This window comes from Cetorhinus maximus, chromosome 18 (assembly GCF_964194155.1).
Source record: "Cetorhinus maximus chromosome 18, sCetMax3.hap1.1, whole genome shotgun sequence".
NCBI lineage: Eukaryota > Metazoa > Chordata > Chondrichthyes > Lamniformes > Cetorhinidae > Cetorhinus > Cetorhinus maximus.
In genome coordinates this window covers 11,425,489-11,442,409 of record NC_135896.1, presented here as the reverse complement: position 1 = coordinate 11,442,409, position 16,921 = coordinate 11,425,489, and the positions used below count along the sequence as shown (strand labels likewise).

At 41.7% G+C, this 16,921-nt stretch overlaps 3 protein-coding genes across 3 annotated transcripts in view; 1 reads left to right on the top strand and 2 right to left on the bottom strand.

Annotated features, from left to right (window-relative positions):
* Positions 1-5,305, bottom strand: part of alkbh1 (alkB homolog 1, histone H2A dioxygenase) — a 37,082-nt gene extending 31,777 nt beyond the window's left edge. Inside the window, exon 1 of the mRNA XM_078562080.1 lies at positions 5,071-5,305. Within this exon, the coding sequence (XP_078418206.1) occupies positions 5,071-5,199 (129 nt within the window). The 5' untranslated portion in view covers positions 5,200-5,305. The remainder of the gene's footprint in view (positions 1-5,070) is intronic.
* Positions 5,306-5,328: 23 nt separating this feature from the next.
* Positions 5,329-16,105, top strand: slirp (SRA stem-loop interacting RNA binding protein). Its single transcript, XM_078562081.1, is given in 5 exon segments — positions 5,329-5,479; positions 8,747-8,805; positions 15,383-15,490; positions 15,964-15,983; positions 15,985-16,105. Coding segments are annotated over 5 exon segments (309 nt in total). The 5' UTR covers positions 5,329-5,409; the 3' UTR covers positions 16,037-16,105.
* Positions 15,674-16,921, bottom strand: part of snw1 (SNW domain containing 1) — a 28,718-nt gene continuing 27,470 nt past the window's right edge. Inside the window, exon 14 of the mRNA XM_078562079.1 lies at positions 15,674-16,581. Coding sequence (XP_078418205.1) covers positions 16,380-16,581 — 202 coding nt within the window. The 3' untranslated portion in view covers positions 15,674-16,379. The remainder of the gene's footprint in view (positions 16,582-16,921) is intronic.

Below are 16,921 nucleotides of genomic sequence, written 5' to 3'. Positions count from 1 at the left end.
AACAAATAAACATCACTATCACCCAAAACTTTATCTACACTCCACCTCAGCTTCACGAAAACGTTTATCCACAATACATTTATTGGCAATCTAAGTTTTGATCTACACACCACTCAATTCTGTTGCCTCAAAACATAACTTCTCCGAAAGCAGCTTTACCAACCTCCTCAACTCCACCCAATACAAATCCCAATTCATTCAAAACTCAGGTGCCCACATCCTATCTGGCTTGCCCATCATGCCCGCCCTCCATTAGCTACTTTTACCATAACACATTAAATTCAAATTCTTATTTACAAATAACTCCATAGCATTACCCCATCCAGTTTCTGCAACTTCCCCCAGCTGTATATTTCAGCATGTCGTCTTCAGCTCTGACTTTGGTCTCCTTTGCATCCTCTCCACTAATTGTGGTAGAGCATTAAGCCTGCTCAACTCTAATCACTGGGCCTCCATTCACCTTGTTGCTTCAATCACTGTTTATAACACCCTCTCCCAGAACTATCTTTCTCATCACATCTTCAGTCATTCTTCCCAATTCTTCCACCATGGCGTCCATACCTCATCAATCAAATACCTTAGTTGAAGGCACCATATCAATTCCAGTTGATGATTGATGCTATGCAAAGGGATCAGCACAAATTTAAGTGGTTGGAAAGATTAATTTTACGATGGATTGTTGTGAGAAGAAAACCTATCAGCAGAGGAACATGGCTCATATACGAGATTTAATTCTAGACCATTCGACGTAAATAAATTCAGTCAATATATGCCTTATGAACAGCCAGTACAAAACTTTAAGACCTCATTAGTGAATGCAGTATCAAGCTGCACAGTATTGAAAGGGTATGGAGGCTTTCGAAAGCGTACAGCACACATTAACGAGGATTCAGTCTGATGTGAAGAAATACAAAAAGACATGAAAACCTGCAGCTTTTTATAGAACAATGCCAATTAAAAGTGTAGATCTTATAGAAGCATTTAAAATTACAAAACGATGGGACAGTGTAATTGAAAACAGGCTGTTTCCAGCAGTTTTTTAAAATTCATTCATGGGATATGGGTGTCACTGTCTAACCAGCATTTATTGCCCTTGAGAGGGTGGTGGTGAGTTGCATTCTTGAACTGCTGCAGTCAATGTGTTGTAGGAACACCCACAGTGCTGTTAAGAAGGGAATTCCAAGATTTTGACCCAGCAACAGCAAAGGAACGGTGATATAGTTCCAAGTCAGGATGGTGAGTGATACTTTCTGTTATTTTACTGATGATTGAGAGTAGACTTATGGAATGGTAATTGGCTGGGTTGGATTTGTCCTGGTTTTTGGGGACAGGAGTGTTGTAGCTGTACTGCACCAGCTTGGCTAGGGTGTGGCTAGTTGAGGGGTCTAGATGGACGTGCTATAGATACAAATTTAAAATTACAATGCTTAGAGCAGAGGGCTAGAGAAACTTCTTTAGAGAGTGATGCAAGGCTACGGAATTCACTTCTAGGGTCAGTGATCGAGGCAGAAACTGTATTAACATTCAAGATTAGAATGGATAGATGAAGGAAAAGAAGGTGAAGGGATAGTGGAACTGGGTAGGTTACATGGACGATAAACAGACTGAGTGGAGGAATGGTCTATTTTCATATTGTAATTTCTATGATGTTGGTCAAGAATTCCCAATGTCATATGACAATTAAAATAGATAAAAGTAATGTCAATTTTCTGTTATGCCTTTGGTTACCTATGTTATGAATGCTGCATCATTTATTTACAAGGACCATTAATTGCTCCCAGTGGTATTGCAGTCGAAAATCAATGCTGGTTCACTACTTTCAATTTATTCTCTTCCATGTGTGGTGTTTATTTTGCAGGTCGCAGTGAGTGTGACTTTGCAGTAATGTGAAGCATGAGAATGGACAAAAAAGTTCAACCCTAAAATTAGCCCTGCAAAAGAGCAGTAACAGAGTGATGCTACTGTTGTAGAAAGCCTACTCATATAGAAAGACTGAGTGAGGGGCATCTCAAACATCTTTGAGGTAAAAAAGTAAATGAGTCATAGAATATTATAACAAAGGAGGAGGCCATTTGGCTCATCAAGTCTACACCGGTTTGTTCGAAGAGCAATCCAGTTAATCTCACTAACCACCTCTTTCCCCATTTCCCTGCATATTTTTCTCTTTCAAGTATTTATCCTTTACTTTTGAAAGCTATTATTGAATCTGTTTTGACTAGCCTATTTGCATTGTAAATTCTGACCACTCAGTGCAAGAAAAATGTTTACCTCAGGTTGCCTCTAGTTAAGAGAAAATCTACAAGTATGTGTTCAAATTTAAATTTATAGAAGAATATAAAATTCTGTAAATTTTATTCTGCTTTTCAGTAAAGGCAGCAATTTTCTTATCCCGCTAGGCTGTGTTTGTGATATCAAAAGGGAAAATTTCTCTATATAATCTCACAGTGGGGGCTCTTAACTGCAAATTGAGCTAAATGCCATGTGTGAGATGCTTGACACACTTGTGGCTAAGTGACAGTCAGCAGTTTTTTAAAATTATTCATTCTTGGGATGTGAGCATCACTGGCAAGGCCAGCTTTTATTGCCCATCCAGAATTGCCCTTGAGAAGGTGGCGGTGAGCTGCCTTCTTGAACCACTGCAGTCATTGTGGTATAGGTACACTCTCAGTGCTTAGGGAAGGTATTCCAGGATTTTGACCCAGCTTCAGTGAAAGAATGTCACTATAGTTCCAAGTCACGATGGTGTGCGACTTGGGTTGATAGTGTTCCCATGTGTCTGCTACCTTATTCTTCTAGATGATGACGTTCACGGGTTTGGAAAGTGCTGCCTTGGTGAGTTGCTGCAGTACTATTCCAATGCGCCAGTGGTGAAAGGGGTGTCCATTAAGCCGACTGCCTTGTCCTGGATGGGGCTGAGCTTCTTGAGTGCTGTTGGAGAAGCAGTCATCTAGCCAAGTGGAGAGTATTTCATTCTGTCCCCAAGGAGAGTCATATTCAACTCAAAATGCTAACTCTGTTTCTTTCACTCTCCACAGATGCTGCCAGACCTGCTGAGCATTTCCAGCATTTTCTGTTTTTATGTCAGATTTCCAGCAACCGTAGTATTTTGCTTTTATTTCAGTATTCCATCACAGCCCTGACTTTTGTGCTTTGTAGGCAGTGGACTGGGTTACAAGAGTCAAGAAATGAGTTACTCGCCAAAGAATTCCCAGCCCCCGCCTCCCCCCAAAACAGCAACACCAACTATGCTTGCGAATCCTCCAGGTGTGGCTTGGACTCTTCGGGAATTTAAGATTAATCTCCAGGACATTGTCTGTTTGATTGGCAGTCAAGAATTATCCAGTTGGCCATTGCAGAGTCTATTTGCTTTCCAAGTGGCCATGGCAAAGCAGTACTGTGAGGATGGAAGCATTGGGTGACCAAGGGCAGGTGTGGGTGAGGGGGTTGAAAGAGCGGTGGTATTGGAAGGAGATCATCATGTGGTGAAATGTCCATGAATACATTCAACCAGAGTTGGCAACTCCAAAACTTTTCATTTCAGTGGGTTCACAAACTGAATCCAAACCCAAACATGGGGGCAGATGAAAAACATAACTGGGAAAGCATTCACGGTTTCAGTTCTGGATGTTTGTTGCGCTTTTGTTAAAAATTCCATAACTAATACCTTCATTTCAGAATCCAACAGGAGCTGGCCATTCAGCACCTCAAACTTGGTCTGCTGGTCAATTAGATCATGTCTGATCAGTACCTCAACATCATTTATTCATATTTGAGCTACATCCTTCGATACCCTGATCTAATGAAAATTGGTCTTTTGAATTTACACTGATATGGATCCATAGCCTTTTGGGCGGGAAAAGAAACAAACACAACCTTCAGTGTTTTGATCATAGAAATGGTGCAAAATTTTGCAGTTAAATGAATTACACAGGCACTCCAAAATAATAGCTCCTGTGGATGCTGTGACGAGAGAGAGCAAAAATATACTCAAATGCCAGGAAAGGAAAGAAACAAAATTCTCCTCCAACCAGATACCGCTGACAAACTAGAATACCGTTCATCCAATTTTGGATTGGGTGGTTTGCAAATACCTCAAGTGTCAGGTTTCAGCCATGGCCCAATTGGTAGCTGTCGGGTCAGGGAGTCAAAACGTCTGTGTTTGCTGCAATGTTGGAGGTGCTGTCTTTTGGATGAGACATTAAATCCAAGGGCCCACTGGCCTCTCAGGTGGATGTAAAAGATCCCGGGGCACTTTTTCAAAGAAATGCAAGACAGTTATTCCCCTGTATCCAGGAATAGGTCATTAGGTTATCACATTGCTGTTTGTGCAAGCTTGCTGAGCACAAATTGGCTGCTGCATTTCCTACATTACAACAGCAACTACACTTCAAAAGTACTTAATTGGCTGTAAAACACTTTAGGACATGCTGAGGTTGTAAAAGGTGCTAAAGAAATGTAAGTCATCCTTTTTCAAATGTACAGGGGCCACAAAAAGTTTGAACTCAAATTACTTGCAATGTGGAGGCACCATGATATGGTGCCAAAATTAACAATATTTCATCCAGTACTGTTTACTGAAGTACAGTCTTCAGAACTAAAGAAAATCCCATAGGTTGACATGCCTCCATAAAAGTTTGAATGAAAATTTAAAGAATTCTAAGCAGTACATTAAGCCCATCAGTGACCAAGCTCAAAATGTTCATAACAAACAGATCCAACTGTATACAGCCCAAAATGCTTTGCTAACCCCTTGTCCCAGCCCTTAATTGTTTTACTGAGAAAAATCTTCCACAAACTTCAAATCTCCTTGCCTGCTAAGGGATTCATTTAAGAAAACTGTGTTGAACTTTTTCTTAATTAATGTGACCATTGGTTGATGGTGCACCTATGTGAAAACTCCCTGCAGGGTGGGAGATGACCTTACCTAGTACCCAGTCTTTCGCCCACCATTGACCCAACTAGATTGTACCAAGTGAAGAAAGACAAGTTACTGGCCATGTTTTCAGATGGGGGGGGGGGGGGGAGGTTTTTATCATAAAAATGAAAGTCTCCCGAGTTAAAAGCACTTACTTTACAATACTGCTGAGCTCTGGAAAAGTCGACAATCCCCGAGAAGTCGGGCGGGGGTTGGCGCCTCTTGTAATATTTGAAGAGCCTCCTGAAGGCGTCTTCCCCCTGCTCCAGGAGAGCGGCCGCCATCTGCCGCTGCCCGGCAACACCGCCACCAACAACAACAACAACAACTGCCTCATTACATTCGACCTCAATTTCGATTTTAACCGACCCCCTCGTGTTTTGCAATGAGTTATATTCAATGTTCCGCCCATTTTGCAAGCCCACATCTTTTAATTTTCATACCGGCCAGGTTGGGCGGAAGGTCAGGGGTCAGCGCCAGGCGGCCGTTACAAGATGGCGGCCGCTCCTACTAGAAAGACTTTCGAGATTTTCGTGTCGCGGGTCCCGTGGACCCTGGCTGGCAGTGAGTGGCGCCGCTTTCACCTCTGTGTTTATTTATTAGTCGCGGTTGTGAGGGAGTGTTTTGGTGGAATCGAGGAAACGGCCAGTTATGGTGGTTTCCACTGGGTGACGAAATCTTATGAAGCAAAATAAAGGGCTGTTCGACCGTGGAATGAGAGGAATTGGGGGGGTGGGGGGTGGGGGTGAGGATAGAAAAGAGAATACTGGCGAATATGGAGCGGGGGGAGGATGATGGTGAATATAAGTGGGGGGGGGGGTTAGGATAGAAAAGAGAATACTGGTGATTATAAGGGGGTGGGATGGTAGTGAATATAAGTCGAGGGAGGATGCTGGTGAATATGGGATGGGGGAAATACCGGTGAATATGGGATGGGGGAAATACCGGTGAATATGGGATGGGGGAATACCGGTGAATATGGGATGGGGGAATACCGGTGAATATGGGATGGGGGAATACCGGTGAATATGGGATGGGGGAATACCGGTGAATATGGGATGGGGGAATACCGGTGAATATGGGATGGGGGAAATACCGGTGAATATGGGATGGGGGAATACCGGTGAATATGGGATGGGGGAATACGGGATGGGGGAAATACGGGTGAATACGGGATGGGGGAAATACGGGTGAATACGGGATGGGGGAAATACGGGTGAATACGGGATGGGGGAAATACGGGTGAATACAGGATGGGGAAATACGAGTGAATGCGGGACGGGGTGGGGAAATACGAGTGAATGCGGGACGGGGTGGGGAAATACGAGTGAATGCGGGACGGGGTGGGGAAATACGGGCGAATACGGGACGGGGTGGGGAAATACGGGCGAATACGGGACGGGGTGGAGAAATACGGGTGAATACGGGACGGGGTGGAGAAATACGGGTGAATACGGGACGGGGTGGAGAAATACGAGTGAATACGGGACGGGGTGGAGAAATACGAGTGAATACGGGACGGGGTGGAGAAATACGAGTGAATACGGGACGGGGTGGAGAAATACGGGTGAATACGGGACGGGGTGGAGAAATACGGGTGAATACGGGACGGGGTGGAGAAATACGAGTGAATACGGGACGGGGTGGAGAAATACGAGTGAATACGGGACGGGGTGGGGAAATACGAGTGAATACGGGACGGGGTGGGGAAATACGAGTGAATACGGGACGGGGTGGGGAAATACGAGTGAATACGGGACGGGGTGGGGAAATACAGGTGAATACGGGACGGGGTGGAGAAATACGAGTGAACTTCAGATGGGGGAAAGCTGAGGTGGAGAGCTGGCTAAGTTTAATTGGGTAAATAGACTAAAAGGTATAACAAAAAATAACAATGGGAAACATTTAAAGAAACAATTCAGTGTTCACTGTGGCATACTAAAGTTAAGGATAGTAGTGGATTAAAAGAAGAGGCTTATAATGTGGCAAAGAATGAGAGTAACCCTAAGGATTGGGAGAGTTTCAGAAACCAGCAAAGTGCCACCAGAAAGTTGGTAAGGGAAACATTAGAATATGTAAGTAAATAAGTTAGTAAGGAATATAAAAACAGATTGTAAAAGGTTTTATAAGTATATTAGGAGGAGAGTAGCTAAAATAAGTGTTGGTCCCTTAGAGGCAGAGACTAGACAAGTTATCATGAGGACATGGCAGAGACACTGAACAAATACTTTTGTCTGTCTTCACTGTAAAACATACAAATTGCATGCCAGGAATAGAGGGCACCCAAGGGGCTACTAAGAATGAGGAAATGGAGGTAATTAATATCAGCAGAGAAGTACTGGAGAAACCTAAAGGTCTAAAATCTGACAAATCCCCACTTGGCGAAGGGCATCTGGAAGACGAATTTGTAGATTGCTTTCATGACAGTTTCCTGGATCAATATGTTGTTGATCCAACTAGGGATAAAGCTTCCAGCTTTTTAAATTTATTTGCCCGTGAGATATGGGCATCGCTGGCTAGGCCAGCATTTTTGGCCATCCCTAATTGCTCTTGAGAAGGTGATGGTGCCCTGCCTTTTTGAACTGCTGCAGTCCATATGTTCTTTGGGGATGTAATAGATAAAGGAGAACTAGTGGAGGTAGGATACTTGGATTTCGAAAAGATATCCAAAATGGCACCACACAAAAGAGTAATATGCTAGATATGGGCTTATGGAGTTGGAGTAATATATTAGCATGGATAGATTGGTTAACAGACAGGAGGCAAAGAATAGGAATAAATGGGACATAGTGGAGTGCCGCAAGGATCTGTGCTATACTCAGCTATTTACAATTTATGTTAGTGACTTAGATGAAGAGACTGAGAGTAATGTATCTAAGTTTGATACAAAGCCAGATGGGAATGTAAGCTGTGAGGAGGGCCCAAAGAATCTGCAAAGAGATGTAGGCAGGTTAAGTGAGTGAGCAACAAGGTAGTAGATGGCATATAATGTGGGAAGTGTGAGGTTATTCACTTTTGTAGTATGAATAGAAAAGCAAAATAAGTTTTTAACAGGTGTGAAACATGTGTATGTTGATTTTTCAGAGGGACTTGGGTGTACTCATTAAAGGAACACAGAAATTTAGCATGCAATTACAGCAAGCAATTGGGAAGGCAAATGGCATGTTGGGCTTCATTGCAAGTAGATTGGAGTACAAGAATAAAGAAGTCTTGCTACAAATGTACAGAACTTTGGTGAGACCACACCAGGAATACCGTGTAGTTTTAGTCTCCATATTTAAAGAAAAATATACAGGTACTTGCCTTGGAGGCGGCACAGCAAAGGTTCACTAGTTAGTTCTTGGGATGAGAGGGCTGTCCTTTGAGAGGCTGAGTAAACTGAGCCTCATGTTCTTTGGAGTTCAGAAGATGAGGTGATCTCATTGAAACATACAAGATTCTGAAGGAGTCTTACAAGAGTAGATACTGAGATAGTTTCCCTTGGCTGGGGAATCTAGAAAATTGGTGTGTAGCCTTGGGACTAATCATTTCAGACTGAGGTGAGGAAATTTTCTTCATCCAGAGGATTGTGAATGCTCCAACATTGAGTACACTCAAGGCTGGGATAGATACATTTTTGATCTGAGAATGCATATTGGGTGCTGGCAGGAAAGTGGAGTTGAGACAGAAGATCAGCCATGGTCATACTGAATGGCAGAGCAGGCTCAAGGACCATATTGTCTACTTTTTTTATTTCCAATGTTTTTATGTAAGTGTGGTTTACATAATTTAATTAAGCTTTGAGTGTTTAGAAGATTGTAGGATTAAATGTTCCTCTCTGTATCTTTGCAGAAGAAATCAAAGAATATTTTGGACAGTTTGGACTAGTCAAGAAATGTCTTCTTCCATTTGTGAGTATTTAATTAGCTGGATTAGTGTTTTTTGTTCTGTTCTAATAAATGTAAATTGGAGATTACTTTGTATTCTGTGGACTAGATTATTCTGTTTCTAAAGTCAATTGGGTGGAGTCCTCAGGTTCTTGATGCAGTATTAAGACACTTCATGTCTGATAGAGTCCTAGATGATAAAGATCTGGTAAGTGATGTACCTCAGAGGTCTGCTTTTTATTTTCAAATATCTTATTTACAGAAAAAAAACATCCATAGAGTTTCCATTTATGTTGGAGGCATGAGCTAATTTGAAGATATAGCAAATTGTAACAGGCCATTAAGGACTGCAAAAGCGTTAACATAATGGCAGATAGGTCGCAGATGTAGTTAATGCTGAAAAAGGTGAAGAATGAATTTTTGAAGAAAGTATAGAAAGGAAAAGCATCCTCAGTTGTGAGATTTCAAATCGAACAGAGAGGTGGGGCTACAAGGGTCACTAGTAGTAGAGGCACAAGCAGAAAAGGCCACCAAAATAGGTGGGGAAAGTAAGTTGCAATGAAGAAATAAGAAATTTACAAATGGATATGGACAGGTTAGGCGATTGGGCCAAAATTTGGCAGATGGAGTTTAATGTGGATAAGTGTGAGGTTATCCATTTTGGTCGGAAGAATAAAAAGGCGACTTATTTAAATGGAGAGAAATTTCATAATGCTTCAGTGCAGAGGAATCTGGGTGTCTTCGTGCATGAGTTGCTGAAAGCTAATATGCAGGTACAGCAGGTAATAAGGAAGGCAAATAGAATTTTGGCATTTATTGCTAAAGGAATAGAGTATAAAAATAGGGAAGTGTTGTTGCAACTGTACAAGGCATTGGTGAGATCGCACCTGGAGTACTGTGCACAGTTTTGGTCCCCTTACTTGAAGGATGTAGTTGCATTGGAGGCAGTTCAGAGGAGGTTCACTAGATTGATTCCAGAGATGCGAGGCTTGTCTTATGAGGAGAGATCGAGTAGTTTAGGCTAAATACTCACTAGAGTTTAGAAGGATGAGAGGAGATCTAATTGAGGTATATAAGATGCTTAAGGGGATAGACAAAGTAGACGTGGAGCGGATGTTTCCCCTTGTAGGGCATTCTAGAACAAGAGGCCATAGTTTTAGGCTAAAGGGAGGTAGATTTAAATCAGAGATGAGGAGGAATTACTTTTCTCAAAGGGTCGTGAATCTGTGGAATTCACTACCTCAGAGTGCAGTGGATGCCGGGACGCTGAATAAATTTGAGAAGATAGACAGATTTTTAATTAGTAATGGGTTGAAAGGTTATGGGGAAGAGGACGGGAAATTGGAGTTGAGGCCGAAATGAGATCAGCCATGATTGTATTGAATGGCGGGGCAAGCTCGAGGGGCTGAATTGCCTATTCCTGCTCCTAGTTCTTATGATGTAAAAAGCAAATGATGCTCCTAGTCTTGTATTTTGAGGCACAGAATGCAAAGGCAAAGCTGTAATGTTGAATTTATACAAGTTGTTAGGCTGGCAGTACTGTGTACAGTTTTGGACATGGAATAAAAGGGATACTGGAAGTGTGGATACAAAGTTGCCTCAAGCAGAGTAGTAGTGAATGGTTGTTTTATGGACTGGAGGAATGTATGTCGTGGGGTTCTCCAGGGATTGGGACTAGGATCAATGCTTTTTTTTAAATAGGTATTAATGATCTAAACCTTGGTGTACACATTTTGGTGTGAGGCGGATGGTGATAAACTTCAAGAGGACATAGTCAGGCTAGTTGAATGGATAATCATGTGGCATTTGAAATTTGACGCAGGGAAGTGTGAAGTGCTACATTTTCGTTGGAAAAACGAGGAGAGACAATATAACAAGAATGGTGCAATTCTAAAGGTTGGGGGGGAGCAGGAACAGAGACGTGGGGATATATGTGCTTTAATATTTGAAGGTGGCAGGAGAGGTGGAGAAAGTGGTTATATAAATTGGTTTTATAAATAGAAATAGAGTACAAAAGCAAGCAAGTTCTAATGAACCTTTATGAAACACTGGTTTGGCTTCAACCGGAGTATTATGTTCCATTATGGATACCTACTTTAGGAGCGATGTGAAAGCTTCAGAGAGGATGCAGAAAAGATTTAAGAGCATGGTTCCAGGGATGAGAAGCTTGGGCTGTTTGAAGAGAAGATTGATAAGAGATTTGATAGAGGTATTCAAAATCATGAGAGTCCAAACAGAGTAGATGGAGAGAAGCTATTCCTGTTGGCAGAAGGGTCAGGAACCAGAGGACACCAACTTAAGGTGCTTGGAAAAAGAACCAGTGGTGACATGAACGTTTTTATGCAGCAGGTGGTTATGATCTGGAAGGCTCTGCCAGAGAGTGTGTTGGAGGCAGATTCAATCGTGGCTTTCAAAAGGAAATTGGATAAACACCTTAAGAGAGAGATATTGCAGGGCAAGGGGAAAGGGTTGGTAAGTGCGACTAGCTGATTTGTCCTTTTTAGAGAGCTGATATGGATGTGAAGGGCCGAAAAGCCTCCTGTATTGTAACTGTTCTGGGATTCTATGATGCTATGATCTCAGAAAGCATAGAAGAAATGGTTAGTCACTGGAATGTTACTGGGGGTGAGAGCTTATGATTAATTATCAAGAGAAATGTGACAATTTGGAGCTATTTTTTATCAGGTGAGAATGTTGAACAATGACTTTGCTGTGCATGATTATAATGACATTGTTTCAACAGAGCTTAAGAAATAGGAGCAGGAGTACACGGTATGACCTGCTCTGCCATTCGGTGCAATCATGCTTGATCTTCTGTTTCAACTCCATTTTCCTGCTTGCTCACTCGATTGATTGTGGAGACCATTGTACAGGCAAATTTAAGATAATGATTAAAAGGGTCAAAACGTTTACTTATGTGTTGTTAGAATGTGAAGTTCTCCAGCATAACATATTGTTGACATATGTGATTTTAAAAAGGAATTGTATAAATTGATGAAAAGGAGGAATAATAGAAGATGGTGAGTGAGGCAGACATCACTGCAGGAATTCCTCAGGGTAGTGTCCTAGGCCCAACCATCTTCAGCTGCTTCATTAATGACCTTCCTTCCGTCATAAGGTCAAAAGTGGGGATGTTCTTTGATGATTGCATACTGTTCAGCACCATTCGCAACTCTTCAGAAATTGAAGCAGTCCATGTCCACATGCAGCAGGACTTGGACAAAATCCAGGCTTGGGCTGAGAAGTGGCAAGTAACATTGCACCACACAACTGCCAGGCAATGACCATCTCCAACAAGAGAAAATCTAACCATCTCCCTATGACATTCAATAGCATTACCATCACGGAATCCTCCACCATCAACATTCTGGGGGGACTAGCCATATAAATACTGTGGCTACAATAGCAGGTCAGAGGCTAGGAATCATGCGGTGAGTAACTCACCTCCTGACTCCCCAAAGCCTGTTCGCCATCTACAAGTCAGGAGTGTGATGGAATACTCTCCACTTACCTGGATGAGCGCAGCTCCCACAACTCTCAAGAAGCTTGACAGCATCCAGGACAAAGCAGCCCACTTGATTGGCACCACATCCACAAACATTCACTCCCTCCACCACTGACACACAGTGGCAGCAGTGTGCACCATCTACAAGATGCACTGCAGGAACTCACCAAGTAATAGCATCTTCCAAACTCACGACCACTAGAGCAATCTGGAGGGACAAGGGCAGCAGATAGATGGGAACACCACCACTTGGAAGTTCCTCTCCAAGCCACTCACCATCCTGACTTGGAAATATATCAAGGTTCCTTCACTGTCGCTGGGTCAAAATCCTGGAACTCCCTCCCTAACAGCACTGTGCGTGTACCTACACCACATGGATTGCAGCAGTTCAAGAAAGCAGCTCACCACCACCTTTTCGAAGGCAATTAGAGATGGGCAATAAATGCTGGCCGAGTCAGCAACATTCATGTCCCATGAATGGGGAAAAAATGTCGATAGGTGGAGTAAAACAGTGGTGCAGACTTGATGCGCTGAATGTTTCCTGTACTCAAGTATTCCATGATTTCATGCAAGATGGGGTGGTAGCACAATGGTTATGTTTCTGGACCAGTAATCAGAGACCTGCACTAATGATTCGGAGACACAAATGCATATTCCTCCATGGCAGCTGGGAAATTTAAATTCTATGAATTAAATAAATCTGGAATTTAAAACTAACATCAGTAATGGCGACCTATATCATAAAAATCCATTCAGTTCACTAATGTCTTTTAGGGAAGGAAATCTGCTGTCCTTGCCAGGTCTGGCTTATAGGTGACTCCTGACCATCTGACCCACAGCAATGTGGTTGATTCTTAACTGCCTGCTGAACTGGCCTTGCCACCGACACCCACATTCTGTGAATAAATTTACAAAAAAATCTCCAGCTAACGTGAGGAACTTTCTAAATGATCTCATGCTGATTACATTTAAAGATTATCATTCATCCGATCTGTATTGGTAAACAAACAAACAACCACCTTTATTGGATTTCATTGAAGTTGAAACTAACAAATTGGGCGCTAGGCAAATTGATCTGTAACTACTGTTGTGAAGATAGCAATTTTTTTTATTGAGACTGGTGATTAACACACTTACCTACAGTATTTGAAATCTGCTTCCACTCCAGACTCAATATTTTAAATGGGGCAAATCAGCAACGAAGGAATGTAAGGTCAAGTAGAACAGAGTCATCAAGCCTTGTGGTATGCATGAAGTCTGTGAACTGGGATTTGGACACCCAATCTTAAATCCTAAATGACACTAACAAGGACTGTGGGACACTGATTGATTAAGTGTACAAATTATCAGTTTAATGGGCAGGTTTACAGGACAGTTTGGAAGAATATATTATTGTTGTTGTAAAAAGTACTTTATTCTCCGTACCATATGTCAGCTGTTGCTCAGTTGTCAGCAATTTTATCTGAGTAATAAGATTCCGGGTTCAGGTTCCACTGCAGGGCTTGAGCACAAACTCTCAGCTGACACTCCAGTGCAGTATTGAAGGCGTGCTACACTGTCGCTCTTTCAGATGAGATGTTTAACCGAGGCACCATCTGCCTGCTCAGGTGAATGTATGCACAATTTTGAAGAAGAGCAGGGAGTTACCCTTGCTAATATTTATCCCTCAATCAATATCACATTTCTGTTTGTGGGAGTTTGTTGTACGCACATTAGCTGCTGCCTTTCCTACATTACAACAGTGGCTAGACTTCAGAAGTACATCATTGCTGTTAAGTGCTTTATGATATATATGTAAATGTCTTGGTGAAAAAGTTCTATTTAGTGTTCTGCTATGGTCCAATCCGTTGGCTCAAAATTGATCTGAGCAAAAATTCCTTTTTAAAAAAGGTCTTGAGTGGCGTGAACTTACTTGCTACGTTACTCCCAAGACTACATATTCATCCGTGAATAGCTGGGTTGATGGTTTTGAGCTAGTCTGAGAGCTCGGGCGCCCTGCAAACTACGAAAAGCACACCACAAACTACAATGGGTTCATGTATTCATTGCTTCAAAATTTTTTTACTAATTCAACATTTAGGTTCAATAGTCTTCACATTGAACAGATGCATGAAAAATTCCAAGTGCTTGGATCTGGCAAAACTAACTTCCAATGTTGGAGTCAGGAGATGGGAGCATCTCCTGTGAACTGCATAGTAATATATTTGCTAAAACTTGCTAACTGTTTGACATTGCACTAATCAGCTGCAAATCATTTTCCACCAACATCAACATACAGATTTATAAAGTGCTAATAAAGCAGAAGAATGTTCCTAGTTGCTTCAGAGGTGTGAGGAAAATAGACACAATGGTTCACCTTCTGTGCTATTGAAAGGAGACGGTCGGATTGGTGACTGCATGTTTGTTCAAGGGATAAATGAGTTGTTAAGCTGAGGCTGAAGGACAGTGGACTGGAGGAATTCTGGGAGAGAATTTGAGAATTGGATCTGGGTGGCTGAAGGCATAGTTGCTAAAGGTCAGGCAAAAAAGGGCTGAGGATTATGTATGAGAATTTGGGAGTGGGAGCCTCAGCATAGGGGACTTGATGTGGAGTAAGATGCAGGCAGGAGGGATTTCGATGAACTGGCTGGTAATGAAAGAATCGGAATAATTAAGCCTAGAGCCAAAGGCATGGTTGTGGGATTTAGCAGTTGGTGAAATTGGGTGGAAATAGCTAGTCTCAGCAAGGGACTATGTGGGCAGAAACTGAACTTGGGTTAACTTCAGCCTCATTCAGGAGCATTGGAGGAGAGGGCTGAAGGTGATAGGTTTGCTGTTTAGCTGCATGTCACGTAAGTAGTCTAATGGCATGGATTAAGAGATGGTGGTGAAGTATCACTGGGCAGAATGAGCACACTGACAAACTAGGGCTTGAATGGATATGTGAACCATAGGAAAATTTCAGATGGAATAACTAATAATCCTTTGCTGAACATTGAGTTCATTTTTGTTACTGAAACAATGATAAATGTATGCTGTGCCAATTACTGGACTAAAATGTTCTGGAAATGTCAGTACCTTAATTTATAATGTTCAGTATGAAACTTTATATTGCAGGACAAAGAGACTGGATTTCATAAAGGATTCTGTTGGGTTGGCTTCAATACAGAAGAAGGGCTTCAGAATGCACTACAGAAGGAACCACATCTTATAGAAGGGGCAAAGGTAGTTTCAAAACTTTTTATCCTTACTCAAATTTATGGGTATAAGTAATTTTGCATATGATGGGGCAGAATACAAGAGGCTTTATTGTGTTTAACCGATATGCAGGTCATGCACGTGTTCAGTTTTAACTGTGGCTGAAATGAAAACTTCCTTGTTAGCAACAAAAATATAAACCTCAAAAGGCACAGGAAAGTTTTTTGTTTTATTTTAAAAGTGAACAGAAGTGCAGTACCAAACAGTGGCCAGCAACCTATGATACAAAGGCCAATTTTATCAACAGCTGAGTGCTGTCTGCTACCCAACCATCTGGTTAGCATTCAAAGGAGGTAATTTAAACTTCAACTAACTGGCCACATTTAGTTGAGTTTTAATGGTACAATTTACAGCAACACATTCCATAGGGATAATGTTGGTATTACATTAAAGCAGAAGTCGAAATTGGATAACTCATTAAAAATTTATTCTCTTTACAGCTTCAAGTTCAGAGAAACAGAATTGTTTCAAGGGCACAGACCAAATAATAAAGTCACCGAATCAGCAAGTTGACACTGCATGTGGAGGATGCAGTTAAAGGTGTTTTGTCCTAATTTAATTAAAGATGGCGATTTAAACACTTCTGTGACTTCTTGCTTATATATATTATTTAAAAACAGTCTTGCTTTACAGACCCAGAGTGCTTACTCTAGTTTTAATTAGAAAAAAGTGCCCAGACTGAATTTAACTTTACAGAAGCCTCTCTGTAGATAGAGTCCCCTAATGGGAGTTCTAACAGTTTCCAAGATGTGGTCTATCATGATATTCAGTATGTCCGTGCAGAAACAAACCAAAGGATACTAGTTTGAGTTAGATTTAGCTATAAACACTAGGCTATACTATATAAATGGTCCATCTATTCCTTTCGTCGCTTCTTTCCCTCATGTTCATATTCTTTTGAACGACCACTTTCAGGCCTCTTTGAACCACCATGTTGCTTGGCTTCCTCTAAGAACTTGTCCAGACCAAAGGGATCTTCTTCATCTCTCTCAAATTGAACAGGGCCTTCACGACGCTGCCTGCGGTCTGTGCCAGAGAATTCTCGGTCGGGGACAAACCTAAACAAAAATGCAATTGTTTATATTTAAATATAAACGCTGCCATTTGACAACAAATACTTCCCCACTCCTGTTGGGAAGTCACAGGTATCCAAACAGTTTAATCCAAAATATACATAACTGACAACTAGTGTCAGGATGGAAGGGAATAAATGCTTCGATTTTTATCAATTTAAGAAAAGGCTTGTGAGTCGTGGCAGATTCTTACACCTCTTATAAGTACCTTCCACTGAATAAGTATCACCAAAGGTAACAATGGTTTCTGGTAAGTTCACTTATACTCCAAATATATTAAAATGGGAGATTTAATCACACTATATATATCTTTAGATGACACAGT